Below are 23,288 nucleotides of genomic sequence, written 5' to 3'. Positions count from 1 at the left end.
CTGTCGCGCTCAAGACAGTCAGCTTTTTAACTTGGCCAGAGTCGGTCGCTTGTCGCGCGCTAAATCGCCAGTTGTGCAATCTCTCCATCTCTCTCACACACACACAGAGAGACGGCTCAAGCGTTGTGCATTTTGGAAAGGTGCGCGCGTGCGCGGTAAAAAGTGAACTAAAATAAAGACGAGCGAGTGTTCTGCAAGACGAAGCGTGAAGTGCAGCACGCTGTTCTGTGTGTTATTGTTTTTGTTTTTGTTTTTGTTTTGTTATTTGTTTGGCAAAAGCATGCGGAAAATCTGATCTGATCTGATCTGATTTGATCTGATCCTGAGCTCTTGCGCAATTCGCCGTCAAGGTATCGCTATCTCAGTATCGTCTGACAATTGCGCTCGTGTGACACTTTTCTCATTGCAAACTGGTTGCAACGCGCGCTGCCCTAAAGCACCGTTGCGCCGCCCGCCTCTATTTCACCTGCGCCGACGCCACAGAACGCGGTCATGTTCATTTCGTGTCGCCGCTAACGCTGGCTTTCCAGATAAACAGACGTCACCAACAATAGAAACTTTGAAGAGCACGCTGCTCCAGGATGTCGGACATATACTACTGCAGCAATAGCCAGGTGAGTAGCTCAATTAACCAGACCAAAAGCAACTCCAAATACCAGCTACTACTTGTTGAATCATAAACAATAGCACAGGTTCTGCCAGACAGTTCAAAGCGACTTGTTTCCATTGCTTTGGTATATCTTAATTTATAGTTCAATAAACAATGAATTAGCGAGGCTGGGCGTTTTTTAGAATTAGCTAACCCTATTGTACCGCGCTTTTTATACCCTGTATGCAAATGACAAGAGTTTAATGATGCTGTGTAACTGTTTAAATTAGTCAGCTGTTAACATTCTCTTAATTAGCTCGTGTATCTAAGCTAAGCCTCACACAGAAGTTGTTTAATATTGCTGTTTACAGGGTATCGGCCGGCCAGTCACATACGACGAACAACAATGCATAATTGTTAACCTTTTCAGACTAAAACTGACCGACGTCAGAGACGTTGCCATATCTGTTGGAGTTAAGCGGTTTTCCAATTGTTGTTGTCGTTAAGCATCATTGGAAAATGTTGCCATGTTAATTAATGAGACAAAAGTAAAAGTGAACAAAAAAAAAAAAACTCGAACTAGCCATTTGTCATATTTGTAATTCGATTATGCAATCGAACCGAGGTCTTATTACATTACAGACCTATCGATAACAAGTCAATTTGCTTAAAACTAACGGCACCGACAGTCACAATGGTTATGCACAAAATGTATTTACTGTGCTTACAAGCAAGATGCTGCGAAGGTTGCCATATGCGTCTTACAAATGTGCCAAGACTGAGACTTTACTTATCCAGTGGTACAGTGTATCTTTTATTTGATGGGTTTTTCATAAAATGTACTTAATTATATATTTGCATGGATTTTGAAACAAATTCAATAATATCTAGCGACATTTTCATGTGTACCAGATTGCAAATGTCGTTTTATATACATAACTAAATATAAACGAAAGCAATATGTGTTTTTAAAAACCAGAAATGAAATACGTTAACGTTATTATTTATTAATTTATTTGTGGCTTAAATAAATGACATTCAAAACGGCTGCACTAAGACGCATAACGAAATGTTACGTTTCGATCGAATTTGGTACTTTGGTACTCTGGCAAGCTTTGGTACACAATTCTTGCATCAAGTGGCAACCATGAATGGCTGTGCTACTGTGCAAAATTATGGAAATTATAAGGCCGGGCGCTTTGGCACGCCCCGCAGAAAGCTGGTGCGGCGCCAGCAGCATCCATAAGCCAGTGAAAGTTCGTCCCGTTATAAGCCAATTTGCCTTAGTAACTTACTTTTGCTGGCAACTCTGTTGCTGCTGCTGCGCTGCTGCTGCGCTGCTGCTGCTGCTGCTGCTGCTGCTGCTCTGGGCGCATGGCCGTTAACATTTTGCGGCCTGTTTTATTGCCAGGCTGCGCTGCTGTTTTATATGAAAAGAAATCAAAAGTTTTGCTGCGTGCGTTGTCGACGGCTTTTGTCTTTGTATTTGTTGTGTTTTGAATTGGCAAATGTTTTAATGCAAAATGCGGCTTGTTGTTGTTGTTTTGACGGCCAGCCTAATGCCGTGTCTAAATTTGTTTGTGAAATGAAGTTGGGAGACTTGGGGCTTTTGTTTATTGGTGAGAATTTTTTCAAAAGCAAAATATGTCGCCGTTAACATTAACAACAATGCAGACAGCGGCAACTGAACCAAGGTTTTCACTGACCAAATTTGTGCTTTTTGTATTATTTTTTTTTTTCTTTTTCGTTTGTTTGTTGTACTCTGACAGTTATTGTTATTTGTTGTTAGTTTGCAGGGCGTGCAATTTTGTTGTTGTTGCTTTCGACTGTTGAGCAATTTGCTGTTTCTGATCGCTCGCTGTAATTGAAGCCATTGCTGCTGCGATATGTATGCATATGCATGTGTGTGTGTGTGTGTGTGGAGGGGGGGCAAACATTCCAATAAGTCTAGTCTAGACTTTAAAGACTCGCACGGCCAAAAGTGATTGCGGCGACAACAACAACAACAACAAACTTGTTTGGCTTAGAAAAACGCAACAACTTTCAGTTGTCGGTCTAAAGCTGGGCTTATCTTGGTTTTGCTGTTCGTTTCTTTTTGTTTTTTTTTTTTTGCACAATCACCAAAAGACCAGCCAGCGGCTAAGCTGACGCCATCGCCACAACATAACACCCACTCCCAACCAATGACCCCCCCCCTCTACTAGCCAATAAGGCAACAACAATTTTCCACTGATTACGTTGCATATCTTAAAGTCTGATCAAATCAAATGTATCAATATAAAAAGCAATAAGAAAAGCTCAAAATTCCACACAAGCACTAGCAAAGTCGAGTGCTTTCCAATAAGAGTGAGAGTATATTTTTGCATATGTATGTATGCATATATATGTATACATGTGTGTGTATGTTGGCTGTTGCCATAGCAATGCGTTTTTCAGTTAAAATTTGCAGCCATGTGCTGCAACAGGTTCGGGCAGCAGCAACAACAATAATATAAAATGTTGTTGCCATTTGCCAAATGCCACACGACAGCAGCAGCAGCAGCAACAACAATAACAACAACAAAAGTAGCAGCAGCAGCAGCAGCAGCGACTAAAAAAACTAATAATAGCTTGTCTTTTGTACATACATTTCTTAAATTTGTTATTTTTATTTTTTCTTTTCTGAGACATGCTCCGTTTTGGTTTTTTATATTTGCTTTTCTGTTTGAGCGCATTTGATGTTTTGAGTGCAAAAGTTGAGCAACAGCTTGAGTGACCTTTCATTGCGGCTGCCAGCATCGATCTGGCCACCCGCTAAACGATCGCTAATGGCAACGCTGTGCACACACACACACACACACACGCATACAAGCACACAATAGAGTGCCATGAACTTTCTCTGTCTGCACAAAGCACAGCAGCACGCTGCGGCTTCACTATGCGTTTTTTTTTTCTTCTGTAGGCTTGCATTTTTCTTATTTCTAAATTGTCATTGAAATAAATAAGAACCAAAAGCCAAACACACAGCAACAATGAGGATAGCCCACAATTATGACAAACCCAACAACAACCATGTGCAATTCCAAAGTCTTAACAAAGTTGTCGACTGCGGCAGCGGCAGCGGCAGCGGCAGCAACAGCGGCTGCTGGCAAAGAAAGTAGCACAATTCATTGGCAGTGCCTGGTTGTTTGTTCATCATCAACGTTGCTGTTGTTGTTGTTGTTGTTGTTGTTGTTGTCAGCTTCAAGCATTTTATGACTTTTATAAGCGGCGACGCCGAAGCGCTGCCAACTGTGATTTATTGTAACTGTGTGTGTGTATGTGAGAATGCTTTAAAATTGAAAATTTCCTTTCGATTGTGAATATGTGTGTGTGTACATGCATGCATACATACATATGTACATACGTATGTATGTTCATGTGTGCGCCCTTTACTTTCCAATTCGCAGTGCTTTATTATTATTATTGTGGCCGCCCTATTGCCAAATTACTTTTTACTCTCTTTCGGGCTCTAATTTGATGGGCACTGCCACGCCCCGACTTTTACGCGCAGCCGTGCCGATTGCAATTCGCTTAGCCTTGAACTGCGCTGGCGTCGACGTTGGCAGCGACGCGATGCGTTGGCGTCGCTGCCTTATTTATTGCCGTGGCGGCGTTTCGTTTGCTTTTTTTGTTTTGTTTTTATTAACTAATGAAATTTGGCGGCGGAAATTAAAATGTATGTTTGTGGAACAGCCAGAGCAGACGCAATGCACATACATGCATACATATGTATGCATGCATAGCCCATATGTAGGCATCGATTAATCAAATCATTTCGTTGATTAAACTTTAAGCTTTGGTGCTTGCTGGCCAGTTACTATTAGGTTAATTAAACAATTAAATGGATGAGTTTTTTTTTTTTTTTTTTTTTTTTGTGGTATCGCACTTTACGTATGCAAAAACTGGAATTTAAACTGTTTTCAGGCGCCAAGTTACATACATACACACATACATATGCACAAGTTGGTAGCAGATATATTTAAATTGAGCTATTTAACTGTCAGGCTAACAGCTAAACAATTCGATATTTTGTGCTATCGATAAATTGATGCAGGTATCGAGTTTAAAATCCAATTGGCATATGCTGCCATATGCAATGTGCATTCAAAATACAAACGCACACGCATAAAATCGTGTATACATACTTAAAGTATTGATTATTCAAATCATTTTGCTGTTCAGATACAACATTAACGTTCTTACAGCAACAATTAAACTATTTAATATACGTTCAAATCAGAAAATTGAAGTAGCTATCGAGCAACACGGCCAATTGGAATCGAGCCAAACTGGCTAATTGGAAATTTGGTAAGCTGTGCGTTGATCTCCTCTTCATGATTTATGCATTCATTTACATACATATGTATATTCATACGAGTGTGCACACTTTGATCCTCATTATGCGATCTGTTTCAATGACCCCCATGCATATGTTAATTCTACATATATATATATATATATGGTGTATGGATATATTTGTTGTTTATGCGCTCTTCTTTAGGCTCTTCGGTTTTGTTACATATATTCCCCCGCAGCCACACCCACACTTCTAAATGCCAGCACACTTTTTGTGAATAAACAATTGTGACTGAAACTCAGTCGGAGCATGGCAAGGGGGCAAGCGGAGTAGTTGAGATAAAGTGCCAAGAAAGCGCTCGACGGCATTTTAATTAATTGTATTTGTTTTCGTATTCGTATTTTCAGCATTTTGATTGTTGTTGCTGTTGTTGCGGTTGTTGTTGTTGTTGTTGTTGCTGTGCGCAGAACTTTCTACTTCATTTGAATGCAAAACAATATCCATGAGGCCCAGAGACGAGGCCAAATCGCTGTGGAATTGCGTCTAGATGAGCAGCTTGTTGCGTTGCATTTTGATTTGCAATGCATACGTTTCTATATGTATGTGTGTATGTATGTGTGCACACATCTTTGGCTGTATGTATGTAGGTGGCAATTGGCCATGCCCAGTCGTCGCATGAGTCAGCTCTCTAGTTTCGGTTTTTAAACACACCCAAATCCAACCCAGAGTTATTGGCGCTTGGAAAACTCAGATTCCGAGAGTCAGTTCGTTGATGCCACAGTCACGTCGCTGTTGCCTGGAAAAGGCGCCATCAGCCCCTGGTCCCAGGCACGCATGTCGCCGTCAGAGGCGTGCCAGTCCACAAAACTGTTGCCCCATGCAACATTCGCCGCCGTTTGGCGCTTGGCGCTTTCGCCGTGGGGTCGCCGATGCTGGCTGCATTTTGTGGCCGTTATTAATTCGTCACGACTGAGTGGCAGCTGCTGCTCGGAGCGACAACTGCGGCAGCTGTGGCAGCTGCTTAAAGGGAAATTTGTGAAAAGCTGAGCGTCCGCACGTGGCAGCTGCAGCATCTAACGATTTCCGTTTAATACCCTTTCCACGTGCTTCCAATTGGAGATGGGCGCATGTCGTGATTTCAACGGTCAACGGGACGCAACGGTACCTGAAGGAATGCTATGAAAAATCGATAACTACTCAAATATATCGATTACTCAAATTGTCATTGAAAGTCGATATAAATTGAAATTGATCGAACCGTTAATTAATTGTATACGAATTTGTCGCACACACTTCGAAGGCCCACAGCTTTGATTCGAGACAATAAAACATGTCTTGATAAATGCCGATTGTGGTTAACTTATCTTTGACTCTCTCATTATTCATTTCGCCTTCCAAGTTTGTGTAATCCGCAGTCGATTATAAATTGAATTGTTGCCTTATAAAAATTATGACATTTGCCAAACTCACATCTGGCTAAATATTTTGTTGACTTCCGCGTTTTACCAGGTCTCAGCTCAGGCATTCAGATTTCTCGAAACTTTTCCCGTTAACTTTTCTCCCCTTTTACTTGGTTAATGTCCCTATGCTGTAGCCCTTTCCAGAGTGTGTTTTATATAATCTTGAATTCACTTGCTGGGTTTTTTCTCTAGCAACTCTTACAAATAATTTTGTTAAATTTTCCGTAGAGGAAGTCGGCTGCTCTATAGCTATTTCCGCAATCGCTCAGAAAAACTCAAATTGAATGGGAAAAATCGCGTTTGTTTGCCTGTATTCAGATTTCTTTATATAGTATCTAACAAATAGTTAGATTTTTTTAAGTATATGCATACTCCAACAGAGGATGGCTTTTTACCTTTGATATCGTACTATAAGCCAACTATTAATATAAACTGAACTAAATGCTTGCCAAAAGATTTGTTATGTAAAAAATGATTCGCTTTTATTCAAAAGTCTTTTGCCGGACTGCGGCCAGTTATCAAATTAAAATTAGGCTGTGCGATTAAAATTGAAATAAACCAAGGCATAAACAAAAAAATGGGCATGTGAGAACTTAGGTTCAGGTGCCGCAGCTTAAGGCAAAGAGCTGGTTCGAACCGTGAACCGAACCAGCGACTATTTGTTGTGTTTCGCTAGCAGCCCTTATGTATGTCTATATATGTATGTGCATGTGCATGTGCATGTGCATGTGCCTGTGCATGTGCATGTGCATGTGCCTGTGCATGTGCATGTGCATGTGCATGTGCATGTGCCTGTGCATGTGCATGTGCATGTATCTCTACATGTGTATCTGAATTTTAGATATGAGCTAGTTATTTGCATTGTTATCAAAGCTACAACAACAACAAGAAGGGGTTCTAGTCGGGAACTCCCGACTAGGGGATACCCTGAACTCTCTTCTTCCAACGTCAACATCAGCATATATATATGCTATATTAGAGGCAACATATCAAGTTTTATTGACTCTAGCTATTATTATTTACCAAAATTGGTATAATCATCGAAAAAGTTTCGATTTTCGCACCGACCTTGATTTTGAAAAAAAAAAAAACGTGATTTTGTCGATTTGGATCAAAATTTTGGATTTCATTTTTTTTGATGCCAATCGATATAACTGATCCTTACGAGTCAAAAATGGTATGAAATTGCAAAATCGGACATTAATTGACGGAAATATTACAAAAAATCATCAAAAAGATGGAATTTACAACCGAATGGGTTTTTTGACAACAACATTTTTCAACCCATCGATTTTTAATTTGCTTAAATGCCAATTGATGGTAGGGATCCGTACGCATTCAAAAAGGTATAACATTTTCAAATCAGACATTATTTACCCGAGATATTAAAAAAAAAAACCAAAAGGTTTCGATATTCGCACCGACCTTTGACGTGATGTAATCCCTTGCCATTTTGTCGATTTGGGTCAGAATTTTGAACTAAGCACTTATGATAAAACAAGGAACTTAATTAGCATTACAGAAAAAATTCGCAATAATCAATGCTGTTAAAATGCGAAGCAGACGCGCGACAAATTCTTAAAGATGCTGCTCTATTCAATTGCGCAGTTGCATATAACTTTGGTTATTTTCTAACAGATCTTTATGAAATGTTCTACAGTATATCTTATTGTATCATAGAATATTTGTGCATACTGAGAAAGTCAATTGCATTTAAATTTTGGCTTAAATTGGTTGGCAATAAAAGTTGGGTTATTAACTTGATTTATAGCTCTGGGGTGGTAGCGGAGAGGTGGCGATAGAATGGACGGACAGACGTTATAATACCGATTTGTTTAACCGAGTAAAAACCTAACAAATATTCCACGAAATGTTTATGTTAAAACCAAAAAGGAATGCATATCTTCGGTTAAAAGTTGTGTACAGATATCTTGAAAAACAAGAACTTATTGTTTCATCGATTATTTAGATAATATATGATATCCATTCGACTCGGCTGTCTTCTTCTTGTTCAGCTCTTTTGCATTGCACGCGATCAACAAAAAAAAAAAAAACAAGAAAAAAATGGCAAGCTTATGCGAAATGGAATAATATCTGAACCCATTTTGTGAGGGCATCTAAAATTTCGTTCTGGCATTTTATTTATTATTTGAAATTTGTGCTCGTTGCACTTACCAAATGCGATTGCAAACTTTCGTTTGTGGCATGGAGGTCAGGCGATTGTTAGGAAGGGGAGTGGGGGGTGTGGTACACGGGGGCCGCTGTGAAAGCGACAGAGTTCAAAAGACTTAGGCCACGAACTCGTTTGCCATTGACAAGTGTCATTTGAAGAAGAAGAAGAAGCGCATTTCGACATGTTTGCAGTCCATTGCAATATTTGTTGTCGTTGTTGTTGTTGTTGTTGTTGTAGCTGCAGCGGGTTGCGCAGCGAAAGCGAATTTTTTGTGCCAACTGCAGTCAAAAATTCAAAGCCAAGGCGAACAAAAAAAAAAATGCGCCAAAGTCGCCAGCGAAATGAAAGTGTTTTGCTATTGTTGTTGTTGTTGTTGTTGTTGTTGTCCCCCAAAACACGTTACGGCAGACACACACACACACACACACACACACACATAGACAGTGGGCGGCAATTGATAATTCCCACGGCGAATTGAATTAGTTTCAGCATAAATATTTATGCTCTTGTCTAACTAATTTGGTTTTTGTTACATTTTACGGCATAAATATTTAAATAGTTTATTTTCTAACAACAAGCTGCGAGCCAACGACTCCACGTTGCAACGGCAACATGTTGCGTCCCAACATGTTTGTAAGCGGCTGCATTCAATGCTGGCTTGTGCTTGTGTGTGTGTGTGTGTGTGTGTGTATTTTAATGAATTTTCCTAATTAGTCTTGTGAAAGAAAAGCGAAAACGAAACGTGGCATAGGTTGTTGTTCATGGTGCATTGTTGTTGTTGTTGTTGTTGTTGTTGCTGTTGCGGCTGTTTTTGGTGTCGCACGAGCATTGTTGATACAAAATGTTGATAGCAACATAATCACAAGGCAAAGTAAAAGTTGCCGAATCGAAAATAAAAGTTCAGCAACTGCGCCGCCAAAATATGTAAATACATATGCATATATGTATGTATGGGTGTGCTGGCATGCTGTATGTTTGTATGTGTGCAAGCGTATTTAAATAAAAAGATGAGCAAGGGAAACGCAGCCGCAACTTTCTTTTGGCGCTCGCGTCGCAGCTGACGTCGACGTCGCTTGGGGCGCTGATCGCTTGACATTGGCTTCGTTTATGGGCGGTAATTGCGGCCGCTGGTTTTTTCTTGCTTCTTCTGCTTCTTCTTATTGTTTGTTGTTTTTGTAATCTTTTTGACATGCCAACTGCTAAAAGAAACACAAACAAACACAAAACTTAACTGGAGCAGTTACTTTTGAGCTTGAGTCATGCACACCCCCCCCCCCCCCCTTTCCATCCAACGAACCCGTTGTTCGTTTGGTGTGTTAAATTTTGTGTCCACGCCACAATTAGCACCTGTTGGCCGCGCATGTTGCTTCCATTACCATATCTGTAAAAGACAAAAAAAAAAAAATATTAATAAAATAATAATAATATACTGGCAGAATTTCGTTGTTAACCATAAATTTATAAAATTTTTGGTTTTGCAGATCAAAAAAGCTCGCGACGCGGACAAAAATGCTGCCGGCGGTAATCCAATGGCAACAACAGTAACAAACACATCAGGAACAACAACTACAGCGGCAGTTGACAAAAAGAACAACAACAACAACAACAATCACTGCAGCAGTAATCGTAACAGCAGCAAAGACAAAAGCAAAGAGATGCAGACAAATGGCGGCAAAAGCAATTGGAAGGTAATTAAACGGAAATGTAATAAAATACTTAGTTATGCACACACACACACACGCACACACACACGCACACATGAACAGATTAACATGTATGTATGTAAGTCAGTGTGTGCAATGATGTGCAATAATTGGAGAAGAAAAGCGTAAAGCTGCAGATGAAAGAAGGAAATGTGTGAAAGGTGTGTGAGGTAACATGATTTGTTTGCACGTGCGCGCTCTCTGCTCCGTTATGCGGCCGAGTGACTTTTGACTGACTCCCCTCTCTGGCTGACACGCATTATTGAGAGCGCATGAGCAAGAGAGAGCGCCGCGCGCTGCTGCTGCTGTGCAATTGCAACACACAAAATGCAAATGCCGCGAATAGGTTAACCCCAAAACTGACTACTTGCCATAGTCTCTGTGCGTCTGCTTATGTGCGACATGGTCAATAAACGCAGTTGTTGATTATGAAATGAGGAAACCACTCACTCGCTTTGCTCGCAATGTTTAATTACATTTTTGTGCTTTTTGCTGCTCATTTATTTTATTATTGTTATATGTGCGCACAAACACATATGCATGAACACATGTACATACATATGTTTGTTTGTTGATGCTTTGCCGCGTCAAGCGGTGGCGGCAGCATCACGCAGAGAAAAGTAGGCCGCGACGCGACCTGTTTACGGCCAGCGGTCCGGCCCAGCCCAGGCTGCCCTCCTCCCGTCATGGCAGCTGCTGTGTTAATTTTGCTTTACTTGCGCTTTAATTAATTTTCTAAAGTGTGTTTATGTGCATACGTTGAGTATAAGTTCTCTGTGCCGTGGCACGTTCGCAATTGCAACATTACACGAACGCACGAATCTCCAACTAGTCCGTTATTTAACATTGTGAACCAATTGCGGCACAGCCAACTTAACGTGTATGCAGATGCTGCCAGCCTTTCGATACTTCCGCGCCGTCTGCATAGGGATGCCAGATGCTTTCACATGGTCTAGCCATGTCACTTTCCTTGCTGCTTTACTTGTCTATTGCTAAAATATGAATAACAAAATTGTAAACAATCAAATTGGTTCCGTAATTAATTTGTATAAAAGGCAATTTAAAGCGCCGCTTCCTTGGTTTCATGCTGCGCTCGTCATGCTGCATGCAAACATTGCGTTGCATTTGCATGCGAACCAGCAACTAAACAAAACTAAACAAAACCAAAAACAAAAACCAAAAACAAAAAAGTTAGCAACACAAAAATCAAATTATAAACTATTTCAAGTGCATTACCAAGGCACTTGGCGTGATGGGGCGTTCGTTTCGATGGTTGATTTAACGGCATGATTTGGCGCAAAATCAAAGCGTCTAATTTTAAGGCGCTTTGTGGTCATTGACCACGCGGACCGTGACCGTAAATAAAGCTCAGTTTCGGCTATGTCACTAATTATGAACTTGTGTGTGTTTTTGTTTTTGTTTTGTAGGGCCTCGTCCAAAGCAATCCCAATGGCAACGGCGTCTTGCCAGCAACAGCAACATCCCAGCCAGCCAAGGTTTTCCACAACACACGCTGTACGCGACACCACAAGCCCCATCACATCCACAGCAATGGCGGCGGCGGCGGCGGCGGCGGCGGCGGCGGCGGCGGTGGCGTTGCAGTAGCAGCAACTGTGGCATCCGTACCTGGAGCTGATCAACGAGATGGGGATCGGCACCATCAGCATCAGCATCAGGCACAACAACAGCAACAGCACCACCTGCACCACATGCACAGCCACAGTCATAACCATGCCCATCATGGTCTGCGTCGCAAGTCAGAGTCTGTGCTATCCACCGACTCGGACATACGCTTCACCCGCCGCAAGCTGGGTGATAGCCAGAAGTGCGGATGCGCTGTGATAGCCGGCTTCCTTATCGCTCTGCTGGTGGCCGGCGCCTTTGTTTATATAGGCTGTGAGTAGCTGAAGCCAAGAGCTGAGCGAACGGAATTTAACGCAATGCCAATTTCAGATACATACTTCCGGCCGGAGCCGCTGCCGGATCGCGTGTTCCGTGGCAAGTTCATGGTGCTGAACGATAAATGGAGCATGGAGCTCGCCAATCAAAACTCGCTCCGTTTCCAGCACAAGGCACGTGACTATCGGGAGCGCATCAATCTAACGTTACGTCGCTCGGACTTGCGTGAGGCGTACGAGGGCAGCGAGATTCTGGCTCTAGATGGGTAATAAAACTATAGATCCAGCCCAGCCTATATATGTATATAACACATCTGCTATAACATATTCATATGCTTGTCCACAGCAGCGAGGACAACAACAACATTATCGTGCACTTCAACATGATATTCGATCCGTATGCGGGTCTGGTCAGCAGCGGAGAGTTGCTGGCGCTTTTCCATGAAGAGCTAAGCGATGCACAAAGTCGGCATTTTGCCAACATGACCGTGGATGTGTCTAGCGTGAGCATTAAGGAAACCACCGGCCAGATCGAGGAGCCCATCATGTCCAGCTCACCGCTTGGTGGCCATGATGAGACCACCGAGCCGACCACTACAACACCACGTCCACTGCCACGCCGATGCGAGCCACTGCAGCTGAACTATTGTCGCAATGTGGGCTACAATGTGACTACCTATCCGAATATGCTGGGTCACGCTACCTATGAGCAGGTGGTCGAGGATGTCATTGTATTCCGCGAAATCGTTGACGGCGAGTGTTTCCGTGAGGCCTACGACTTTGTTTGCCGCCTACTGCAGCCACCCTGCGAGACGCACGGCATCAGCCAGGAGCCGACGCCCGGCGCCATCTGTCGCGAGTATTGTGAGGCGTTCATGGCCGGCTGTGGTGGCAGGTTGCCGGCACGCTTCCGTCAGCACTTTGATTGTGAACGCTTTCCAGAGTCGACGGGCACACAGTCGTGCCAGCAGAAGCCTCACTGTGTTGGTGACATGCAGAGCAATGTGCAGAGTCCGCGCTTATGCGATGGCTACGCCGATTGTCCGGATCTGTCCGATGAACGCAGCTGCGCCTTTTGCGCCGCCAATGCGCTCTACTGTGGACGCGGGCGCGCCTGTGTGCCGCGCAAGGCGCGATGCGATGGCAAGGCCGACTGTCCGGATGGCGCTGACGAGAAGGATTGCCGTAAGTAAAATCTGATAAAAAAAAAAAAAAAAAATACTGGCTGTGCCACTAAATCCCTTATTCTACACACAGTTTCTATCGCTCCATTGGCCGCGGATCTACTGAAACCCGAGCCCTTGGTTCCGTATTTGCCGCGCTTCCATGCCGCCGGCTATGCTGTCTTCTCCGAGAAAGGTGTGGTGGGCAAACTGTGCGCTGAGGGCCTAGAGGGTGATGCCAAACTGGTGGTACGCCAGACCGTCTCGGAATCCTTATGCAAATCGCTGGGCTATGAGTAAGTGCCTATCACTTATACTTATAAATGTAAGACCTGTTTGCAAAAATTTGAATTTCGTAACGGTTCATGAAACGTAACAATTGTGTGCATGTGTGGCAACGCCAACAACTGATCTACAGAATGGCAAGGTTGAATGTTTTTCAAGGTGGCAACACTGTAATCCATAATTTTTTTTCAATTTAAACTAGCGCCACTTAATCGCAAACTAATTATCTTTTGCAGATCTGTGGAAATCTTTGATGTACAAAATGATACGGAACAACTGTCGGACTATGTGCGCGTTTTAGATCCGCATGCGCCGGAGATCAGTTTCATACGAACCCACTGCCCCAAGAGACAGGTGCTCTATGTGGGCTGTGGCGATTTGCGTTGCGGGGTGCAGTCGGCGCTGCCCAATGCCAAGCAGCATCTGTCCCTGCCAAAGATGTCGGCTCCGGGTGATTGGCCATGGCTGGTGGCATTGTTCCGCGAGGACATACACGTCTGTGATGGCACGCTCATATCACCGGACTGGGTGCTGACCACAGAGGGCTGCTTCCAGGGCCAGCCAAGAGCCACCTGGATGGCAATAGTGGGTGCAGTTCGTTTGTCAGCGAAGGCGCCGTGGACACAACGTCGCCGTATCATTGGTATGATCAAAAGCCCTGTTGAGGGCTCCACAGCGGCACTGGTCCGCTTGGAGACGCCGGTCAGCTTCTCGGATCATGTGCGTCCCATTTGCCTGCCGGACGCACTGCAGCGCCAGCAGCAGCAAACGCCCATACAACGGCGCGCCTACGTACCAGTCGCTGAGCGATTAGAAGCTCCGCCAGCCCAGCATACCCAGCGCCGGCTGGCCCAGGAAACTCAACAGTTCTTCCTTATACCCTCACAACACGAACAACAGGAGGGGTCCGGTGCCAGCGCCGATGATCATGAAGACACTGTTGGCTATGACTACCTGAAGGCTGAGTCTGCTGCATCCCAAATGCCGCGTGCCGAGGCACTGCAGCAGGTACCGGATGGTGTGGAGCACCCCCAGCTGAACGCCTATCCGTTGCCCGACAGTGCCCCGCAAGTCAACTACTATGGCGCATCCTCCTCTACACTGGCGGCCAAGACCACCAAGGCACCCAGCACACCAGAACAGATCTGGACAAACTGCAACACGCTCGGCTGGTCCCGGCAGCGCGATCATCTGCAGCGCGTGCAGCTTAAAATTGGTGATATGGCGCCCTGCGAGAATATCTCCATAACGACGGTCAACTCCATGTGCATGGAGGCAACCTACCAGAAATACGACTGCTCGGTGAGTAATGACAATTTTTGGGAGATATGTATAGTCGAAAATTAAGTTATTGTATGATATTTCAAGATGTCTAAAGCACATTGAAATTAGTGAGAGAGAAAGAGAGGGAGAAAGAGTGTGGAATTAACGTAAGAGCGTGAGCAGAGATAATCTATTAGGTTGCCAACACATGTTATTTGAATTCATGAGAATCGCATAGTAGGGCGATATTAAAATTTAATTTTAAATTTGAATACGTTTTCTATCCGAGAACATATATACACATATATACATAACTATATATGTACATACATTCATATATGTACATACATTCATATATGTACATACATACATTCATATATGTACATACATTCAAAAATGTACATACATTCATATATGTACATACATTCATATATGTACATACATTCATATATGTACATACATTCATATATGTACATACATTCATATATGTACATACATTCATATATGTACATACATTCATATATGTACGTACATTCATATATGTACATACATTCATATATGTACATACATTCATATATGTACATACATACATTCATATATGTACGTACATTCATATATCTACATACATTCATATAATTACATACATTCATATATGTACATACATTCATATATGTACATACATTCATATATGTACATACATACATTCAAATATGTACATACATTCATATATGTACATACATTCATATATGTACATACATTCATTTATGTACGTACATTCATATATGTACATACATTCATATATGTACATACATTCAAATATGTACATACATTCATATATGTACGTACTTGGGCATACACACATGCGTACAGAATCAGCATGCACATATGTGAATATATAGTAACACACATTCACACATACACTCATACATATGTACATGTAAACATGCATATGTACATATGTATGCAGGCCTAACTTGAATTCTTGAGAATCGCATAGTAGGCAATGCTTAAAAATACATCATTTCTTCAATATTGATTAATTTGATCCGCGTTTGATATATGTATGTACATAAAAGAATAGATATGCATACACACACACATGCACACATACATATATACGGAATCATTTACCAACACATACATACACATATATTATTGATCAGTTTGGGAATCTCGAGTCTTATTGACTTTTTGGATTATAACGTAGTTTTTATTGTTGGGTTTATTTGCTTATCTGGTAGGGACTGTGGTTCAACCTTAATGCTAGACGCAAAAAAAAAGGTTCTATATACAATATCGTCCTGGTTTAGGGACAGACTAGGTGCTCCTTACGCTTAGATGCGTATTGAGCGTGTTGCAGTTGCTAGCAGAGCCGCATGGGGGCCAGCGCTAGAAAGCGATCGTCGTGATTTTCTGTACAGCTGAAGACGCATCCGTTTGGGCTGAGACTCGGGCCGTGCGTGCTCCTGCCTGAGTCTGTGCAACACAACCGACGCCGATTGTTGTTGTTGTTGTTGTTGTTGTTGCTGCTGCTGCTCCTGCAGTTGTCCGCGGAGGAAGCAATTCTGGCGACTCACGGCAGCAGCAGCTGAAGCGCTGCTAGGCAATGCGCCAATGAAACAGTTCTGGCGATGCACAGGTACCGCCACATAGTCCGTTCCATCGCAAAGGTCCGGTTGAATCTGGCGTATGTCAACTGCCGAGCGTCGCTGCTGGACGGGCTCGATCAGGGCACGACGCAATTTTTGCCAGTCTAGACGCAGATAGAACAGCAACTCGGGGCAGGGGAAGAGCAGCAGAAAGTACTCCAATAGCTGCTGCTCAAACACATAGCCCTGGCCATTGGTTAGCACCAGGCCGGCACGCTGGGTCTCCGGTATGTGAAAGCGAGCACAGGCTGTAAAGGTCATGGGAAAAGAATAAGTAAAGGTTGCTGCCGTTGCGGTTGCAAATTTGAATACTGCTCGTATATGATGTACCTTGGGCAATGATTTGCTCGTAGCTGCTGCCCGCCTCGCAAATGACGAAACTTACTTCGCCGCGAAAACTGATCTTCAGGCAGCTCTTCATATCCAAAATGTTGAAATTCGATGATGACGCTTGCGTTTCGAATAACTGTTACTGTTATGTTGTTGTTGCCTTTTCTCAATACACTTTCGTTCTTTGTGCGTGATGCGCTCACTTGCAATGCCGACGCTCGAATGAATGGAAGTTGGCGCGCGCTGTCTTCTTTTATGCACATTAGTAGGTGGGAGAGGGATGGGCGAGAGAGAGAGAGAGAGTGGCCTTTGGCCGATCTGGCAGTGCAGCTGCGCGCCTGCACATAGTCTATGCTCTGTCTGTAGAGTAGGTAGAGTCGTGCGTATTCGGGGATGTTTCTAGCATTTGCTATTTGTGTGCGTTTGCATGCGTGTGAGAGCGCGCGTGCTATGCGGCATATGCTCTGAGCGCGAGAAAGGGATAGTGCCTTTCGCCTTGTTGTTGTTGTTGTCGTTGACATGACGTTACTCATCTATTTTGTTTTGCTTTGCTCAGTTATTGTTCGCGAACGCGTCGCTGCATGTCGCGTTTGTTACGTGACGTCACAATCGCTATAAACAGGGTGTCGATTTATAATGGCTCCCAACGCAAATTACTTAATTTCTAACATTGTGAAATATTTTGTATACTTGCAGCAAGAGGAATACTCTGGCGCGCCCGTACAATGCCTCATACCGGGCACTAATCAATGGGCCCTAATTGGCGTCTCATCCTGGCGGATTGCCTGTGGACCGACGGGCGTCGAGCGGCCACGCATGTACGATAAGATTGCATCCAATGCGGATTGGATACGGGAGACGGTGAACGCGGTGTAGCCAGTAGCCTGTAGCCTGTCGCCTGAAGCCGTCAGCGGTACATTTATTACTCGGGCTTTCTGTAAAAACTAACGTGTATTATGTAAAAAGCTAGAAGAAGCAACCTTAAACGTAATTTACCGCATGTTTTAACCTAATATTATTATGTATGTATTATTATAACCATTTCGTATGCCCTGAACCCATCAAAAAATGGGTAATGTATTTGTAACAGGCGGTAGAAAAGCATCTCCCATCGATCAAGCCATCTCCGTCTGGCTGTCCGTATGAAAGCAAGAATCTCGGAATCTATACGAGCTAGAGTTTGCTTCCGATAATCGATAACAATCGATAAGAATCGATATCGAAATTCGGTTTGTTTGAGCGAATCTCGTAAGTTGTAAGAGCTAGACCTACCAAACTTGACATGTAGCTTTCAGAATAGTATCTTTACATACGTATATCCCGTATAATTTATGAGCTGTGTGTATTTGCTGCTATTTTAATTGGTTTCTTTTCCGGAGCCGATAAGTTTTTGCTTTGGCTGTCAAGCAGAGGCGGCAGCAATTGGCGTGATATGTTGCGAGTTCGAGTCCTATCGAGGGAACTATTTTTTAAAATTTATTTTTATTATTGTTGGTAGAAGAGGGTTCAGGGTATTCCCTAGTCGGAAGCTCCCGACTAGAGCCTACTACTTGTTTTATCTTTTTTTTTTTTTTAACTGTTTTGTGTAATATTTATTAACTATTTTAATTGTATGCTAATCAAAAAAAAAAAAAGTGAAAAAAGGATATATTAGTGTTACATTTAGCTGCTGTATAACTGCAATTTTGTTTGTATTTGTTGATAACGATTGTTTTGCTTTTGCAAATGCTAGTTGAATAAAAATAAAAATGAGTAAAAAAAAAAAACGGTGCAATTGTTCAACACAAAATCCGGATTTAGGTCGAAACATGCATGGCCTCCCATTGGCCATTCTCCTGGCGGCGATATTGCACACGATCCGCAATCTGATCCACGCCCACCTTGAGAAAATCATAGCGCTGGGCCACGAATTTAAAGGCGGTGCTGTTAAGTAAGAAGGGGTTGGCAAATGGTTAATGCAATGCAGTTTTTATGTTAGGGAACAACGTACAAGGTAGAAGGACGCTGCAGCGAGTGGCCCTGCTCTAGATGATCTTTGAGAAACTGATCATGCTTAGCCTTGAGTTCATCATAGTCCACGGGCTGTCCACAGGGAAAGATGGTGTCACGTATTTGCGCCGAGAGCGGCTCTTTGGACCACAACGCATCCAGCTCGGCATCGGGCAGCTCCACAGCGGTGGCGCCAATGAGACGCACTTGCCAGGTGTGCGGCTTGGTATCCGGCGTAGACAGCACCAATTGGGGCAACAGTATGGTAATGCCGCACTTGGTATTCGCATTGATATTCTTATAGTTGCGCGTAAAGCGCTGTGTTACGTACATAATGCATTTATCATTGCTGAGTCCGCGATAGAGCACAGTACGGTTGAGCACACCGAACTCATCATCGATGGTGGCCAGATTCATGTATTGCAACGAATCTGGCTGTTGCTTGGCAGCGGCTTCTAATAGCTGCTTGAGCAGCTCGATAGGGTCGTCTGGATAATCGACAATGCGCGAAACTGAAGATTGTGCCATATTTGAAATGCGACTGCAAAATATTAAGATGGTAAGAGATGGTAAGTAGTTTTTGAATTTGAATAAGTGCGCGCTGCACACAAGTTGGCAGCCCGACAAACTATCGACAGCAAAGCTCAGCTAGCGATGCAACGATATCGGCACTATCGATATGTCGATTGACAATCTACCAGGCACGTAAATATAAGACTACAAATTTTGTTACTGTTTATAAATACATCCCCGTTCATCAGGTTGACAACGAAATCGCTGCATGGCAAACGTTTATTATTTTTGAGGTTTGCTTGTGCAGTTACTGCTTGCGCTAACCATTAGCGCTGCGGCCGCCTAAATATCAAAGATGTCCATACTGGATATGAAGGCCGGTCCGCCGGACTATTGGGCGGAGATTGGCAACTTCTTTTTACCGCTTAAATATCTAATTACAAACGATCGTTTCGATGCACTTGTACAGAATATTGATTTGCATTACCTGATCAATGCGGTCTTCTGGATATTTATCGCGTTATTCTGCGGCTTCTACGGATTTCAGTGCGTCTTCCAGGTGAGCCAACTACAGTTAACCAGCTGCAGTTAGCGACAGCACGGCGTTCAATTGCTGTTTGCTGCGCGTGCCCAATTTGTTTGACGTTTATAAATAGTCGGCTGGCAGCTGTAATGGGGCAGCCGCAGCGGCAGCGGCAGCGGCAGCAGCAGCAGCAGCGGTGGCGACATTATGATAAGACATGCGACCAACTGCCGCGACCGACAACCATTAAGATTAAACATTATTTGCAACCAGACTCAAGCCGAACTGATATACGCTAACATGACACATACACATGCATATGCATAAGTGTGTGTGTATGTGCATATATAGAGAGATGCAGTATCTCAATCGAGAGCTAATTGACATTTACATATTTTTTGCTTGTCTTCTCGATAGTTCTTCCTTAAATCGTCGAACGTGAAGTATTTTAAGCGCAAACAATTCGCTCGCTTGATATGGAACATTGCATTCTATGGAGCCTGCTGCCTCTTTTTGCACTTCTACAATGAGTTCATGATATTGCCGCAGTTGATGAAGAACCAGGGCCGTTATTCGCTCTTCCACAGCTCGGACAATCTCATCTTCTATCGATCGCATCAGTATGAGAAGTTTCAGTTTTATTCGATATTCATCATTGCCTTCTATCTGCATGGCGCCATGCTCGACTTCAAGGAGGCTGACTTTTTGGAGACCGTCTCCAAGTGGCTCTACCTGTTCGCCCTTATCGCGATCGACGTCTACAGGCATGTGCGAGCATAAGCTAAAACTATTCATTAGTATTGAGTAATAAGAATGATTTTGTCTATCAGCAGATATGAAAACTATTTTGTCGGCCTGAATCTTACAATGGGGCTGCACAGCATACTTGCGGAGTGCCTGACCCTGCTGGCGCTGCAGAATTCGAATCGGAATCGCTGGGTCTACCAGCTGTTTATGGGTATGCGGGTTGCCGCCTGGCTGCATGTGCATATCAATTTGCTGCCCTTCAATTACTTTATACCCACGCTCTTTGCCAAGAACTTTAAGCTGCCGCTTAATGTGGCCATTTGGCTGTGGTACGGTCTCGCCATATGGAATTCACCGGTGCTGCAGCTCTTCTACCATCAGATCTATCATACCTCGCCCTCAGATTGCTCCGGCGAGGGCTCTGCGGCGAAGTGAGCGAGCACTCAGTTTGTTTGCACTCCCTTTGCTAATATGATCCTTACAGATGCATCCTGATGAGGGACAGCAGCGAGTATCGACATTACAAGACGCTCAAAAGGGCATACATCGAGGTGAAGCTGGCCCATGAGAAGGCAACATCCAATCCTCTACCAGCCACCGAATCCGCCTCGGCCAAAACCTATCAGGCCATCAAGTGTAAGCTCTCCTCAAATCACCAAAGTTTAATTCACGATCTCTAACCGATCTTTCATTGTTTTGTTTGCAGGCGTTATGATGCTGAAGCGCAAATTGAAGCGCATACGCGAGGGTCGCGGCGCCGAGCCGGAGGACGACAGAGAGGAGCTCAACGCGGATTGAGACCGGATTTGATTATTGACTGCAAAAACGGATAAAAACCAAAAAAAAAAAAACACTTTGTTTCTTCTGCTTATAAAAGACAAAGCCCTAGGCAGGGCGCTTTTTGCGCCTCTTCTTCCAACTACCTCCCAAGTCTTAAACACACGAATACATACCACATACCCAACATACCAATGAACATCACATTTACATACACACGCGCACACACGCACACACACACGCTCTCTCTAGCGCCTAGTTAGTTTTCAAATTTCACACCTAGTGAACTCTAAAGCAATAATTATTTATGTACTTATGAATGTAGCAGTAGCATATAAATCGCCTTAGCTCAACAAATCGTTGTTTTTTCGCTGTGACTTATGAAATTTCGAAATATTTGTAGTTCTATTAAAAATAAAGCAATTAATCAATTAAAAACCTTTGTTTTCATACTCATCGAATATTTGCCGTACTGCTGCATCTCGATTTGATATAAATCCATGAATCGAAAAATGTTTGATTTTATAGCCGACTCCACTTGAACAGATATTGGAAAGCATCTTCAACGTCTTGTAATTGTCAATTTGATTCACAGGAAACAGGCCAAAAAATGCATCTAATAATATAAAATTGTTGAAGATGATTTGTGATTTGATACAAAGTGAGCAATTGCATATTTTCCGTTTTATGAATATATTTTTATGGACTATTCCAAGAGTTAGAAACACGGTTAATTGTTGTTGTTTGTTGTTTTTTTTTTTTTTTTTTTTTTTTTAATATTCTTGCTTTATTGATATTTGAAAAGAATTTCTATTTGAATTTTTTTGTTTCTTTTATGCCTTTTTGTTTTTGCTTTGTTTCCATTCACTTTTCCATTAATTGTTATAAATAAGTAGTTGTTGTTTGTTTATCTTTATCATGTTTTTAGTTCTGTTTTTCGGTTTCTGTTTCGTGTTGTTGTTTGTTTTTGTTTTTAAACCACATTGTTTTGTTTTAAAAATTCTCACTAGTTGCTAAGTTCTTATTTTTTTCTTGTTTTTATTTATTTATTTATTTTTTTGTTGTTGTTGTTATTTTTGACTTTTTTCATTTGTTTTGTTTTTGGCATTTTTTCTTTGCATTAGTTTAATTTTAGACGTTTTGTGTTGCCAATTTGCATTTTTAGAAAATTCTCAAACAGCTTTACGAACAAATTTACGTTTTTCAGTTACGTTTTTGGGTACCACAAATTATTTGTGATTGTGTGAATGAAAGGGTGTGCTGTGGTGCTGTGGGGGCATGGGGCGTGGTTGGATTTGGGGCGGGACGGTGCGGGAAAGTTTGTGCATTCTCAATGTGTTTTTGTTGTTGTTGTATTCGTGGTGCAGGGCAAAAGTCTTGCAAACAACTCGGCATTCGGATGCCCTTCTATTCCCAAAGCCTTTTAAAAGTTCATATGTTGAGCACAAAAAAAAAAAATAGTTTTGGGATTTTTACAATTAGCTTTTAGATTTTGTAAATCGTAAATTTTTTAGTTTCTTTTTTGGATTTCGTTTAAGTATATTTAAATTGTTTTTGGTATTCTTTTTGTTAAATTTTCTTTGTGGCTTCATTCATTGCTTACAAATTAATTCAATTCGTGTTTGTATTTTTTTTTTTTTTTTTTTTTTTTTTTTTTTTTAGGTTTTTCAATTGTGTTTTGTTATTTTTCATAGTTTTCGTATTTTCTAAACAATTTTTCAAAGTTTTGTTAACAATTTGCTGTGTATACCGCTTACCGTTTCGTTTCGTTTCGTTTCTTTAATGTTAAATTTAATTTTACTATTAAATTTATGTTTAAAATTAATGTTAGTTGTTTGTTCTTGTTGTTTTGTTTTTGTTTTGCTTAAATTTTGCATTTAAAGGTACGTTCTAAAAAAAAAATGTTCT

General features: G+C 42.3%; 4 protein-coding genes across 7 annotated transcripts; 2 read left to right on the top strand and 2 right to left on the bottom strand.

The window, feature by feature from the left end:
- The first annotated feature begins 3 nt into the window (after positions 1–3).
- LOC6632042 (uncharacterized) lies at positions 4–18,626 on the top strand. Of its 4 annotated transcripts, none has more exons than XM_032439360.2 (8): positions 4–614; positions 10,022–10,228; positions 11,671–12,139; positions 12,197–12,407; positions 12,491–13,326; positions 13,399–13,600; positions 13,826–14,891; positions 17,528–18,626. In XM_032439360.2, the coding sequence occupies exons 1-8, from the start codon at positions 582–584 to the stop codon at positions 17,705–17,707; spliced, it is 3,204 nt and encodes a 1,067-aa protein (XP_032295251.1). In that variant the 5' UTR covers positions 4–581; the 3' UTR covers positions 17,708–18,626. The 4 variants fall into 4 exon arrangements, with proteins under 4 accessions (XP_032295251.1, XP_002055019.1, XP_032295255.1 ...); XM_002054983.4 differs by having other exon boundaries at positions 12–614; positions 12,488–13,326; XM_032439364.2 differs by lacking the exon at positions 4–614 and adding an exon at positions 4,798–4,918 and having other exon boundaries at positions 12,488–13,326.
- Positions 16,041–17,064, bottom strand: Corp (Companion of reaper). The gene is made up of 2 exons (XM_032439548.2): positions 16,832–17,064; positions 16,041–16,749 (listed from the first exon to the last, which is right to left on the bottom strand). Exons 1-2 carry the CDS (start codon positions 16,920–16,922, stop codon positions 16,187–16,189), a joined length of 654 nt encoding a protein of 217 aa, XP_032295439.2. The 5' UTR covers positions 16,923–17,064; the 3' UTR covers positions 16,041–16,186.
- Positions 18,482–19,961, bottom strand: LOC6632112 (pyridoxine/pyridoxamine 5'-phosphate oxidase). Its single transcript, XM_002054985.4, has 3 exons — positions 19,821–19,961; positions 18,822–19,361; positions 18,482–18,754 (listed from the first exon to the last, which is right to left on the bottom strand). Exons 2-3 carry the CDS (start codon positions 19,346–19,348, stop codon positions 18,628–18,630), a joined length of 654 nt encoding a protein of 217 aa, XP_002055021.1. The 5' UTR covers positions 19,349–19,361; positions 19,821–19,961; the 3' UTR covers positions 18,482–18,627.
- Positions 19,546–21,737, top strand: LOC6632195 (uncharacterized). Its single transcript, XM_002054986.4, has 5 exons — positions 19,546–19,892; positions 20,274–20,620; positions 20,690–21,034; positions 21,088–21,239; positions 21,310–21,737. The coding sequence occupies exons 1-5, from the start codon at positions 19,689–19,691 to the stop codon at positions 21,399–21,401; spliced, it is 1,140 nt and encodes a 379-aa protein (XP_002055022.1). The 5' UTR covers positions 19,546–19,688; the 3' UTR covers positions 21,402–21,737.
- Positions 21,738–23,288: the final 1,551 nt, after the last annotated feature.

Source organism: Drosophila virilis, chromosome X (genome assembly GCF_030788295.1).
Source record: "Drosophila virilis strain 15010-1051.87 chromosome X, Dvir_AGI_RSII-ME, whole genome shotgun sequence".
NCBI lineage: Eukaryota > Metazoa > Arthropoda > Insecta > Diptera > Drosophilidae > Drosophila > Drosophila virilis.
This window is presented reverse-complemented; position numbering and strand designations above follow the sequence as displayed.

Bases quoted from the DNA above. Each gene is read 5' to 3' on its own strand.
- LOC6632042 (XM_002054983.4), top strand. From the start codon at position 582: ATGTCGGACATATACTACTGCAGCAATAGCCAG. The intron at 12,408-12,487 runs GTAATAAAACTA...GCTTGTCCACAG, and splicing joins GAGATTCTGGCTCTAGATGG to CAGCGAGGACAACAACAACA. The intron at 14,892-17,527 runs GTGAGTAATGAC...GTATACTTGCAG, and splicing joins ACCAGAAATACGACTGCTCG to CAAGAGGAATACTCTGGCGC.
- Corp (XM_032439548.2), bottom strand. From the start codon at position 16,922: ATGAAGAGCTGCCTGAAGATCAGTTTTCGCGGCGAAGTAAGTTTCGTC. The intron at 16,750-16,831 runs GTACATCATATA...TGACCTTTACAG, and splicing joins CGAGCAAATCATTGCCCAAG to CCTGTGCTCGCTTTCACATA.
- LOC6632112 (XM_002054985.4), bottom strand. From the start codon at position 19,348: ATGGCACAATCTTCAGTTTCGCGCATTGTCGATTATCCAGACGACCCT. The intron at 18,755-18,821 runs GTACGTTGTTCC...CTTACTTAACAG, and splicing joins CTGCAGCGTCCTTCTACCTT to CACCGCCTTTAAATTCGTGG.
- LOC6632195 (XM_002054986.4), top strand. From the start codon at position 19,689: ATGTCCATACTGGATATGAAGGCCGGTCCGCCGGACTATTGGGCGGAG. The intron at 20,621-20,689 runs GCATGTGCGAGC...GTCTATCAGCAG, and splicing joins ATCGCGATCGACGTCTACAG to ATATGAAAACTATTTTGTCG. The intron at 21,035-21,087 runs GTGAGCGAGCAC...TGATCCTTACAG, and splicing joins GGCGAGGGCTCTGCGGCGAA to ATGCATCCTGATGAGGGACA.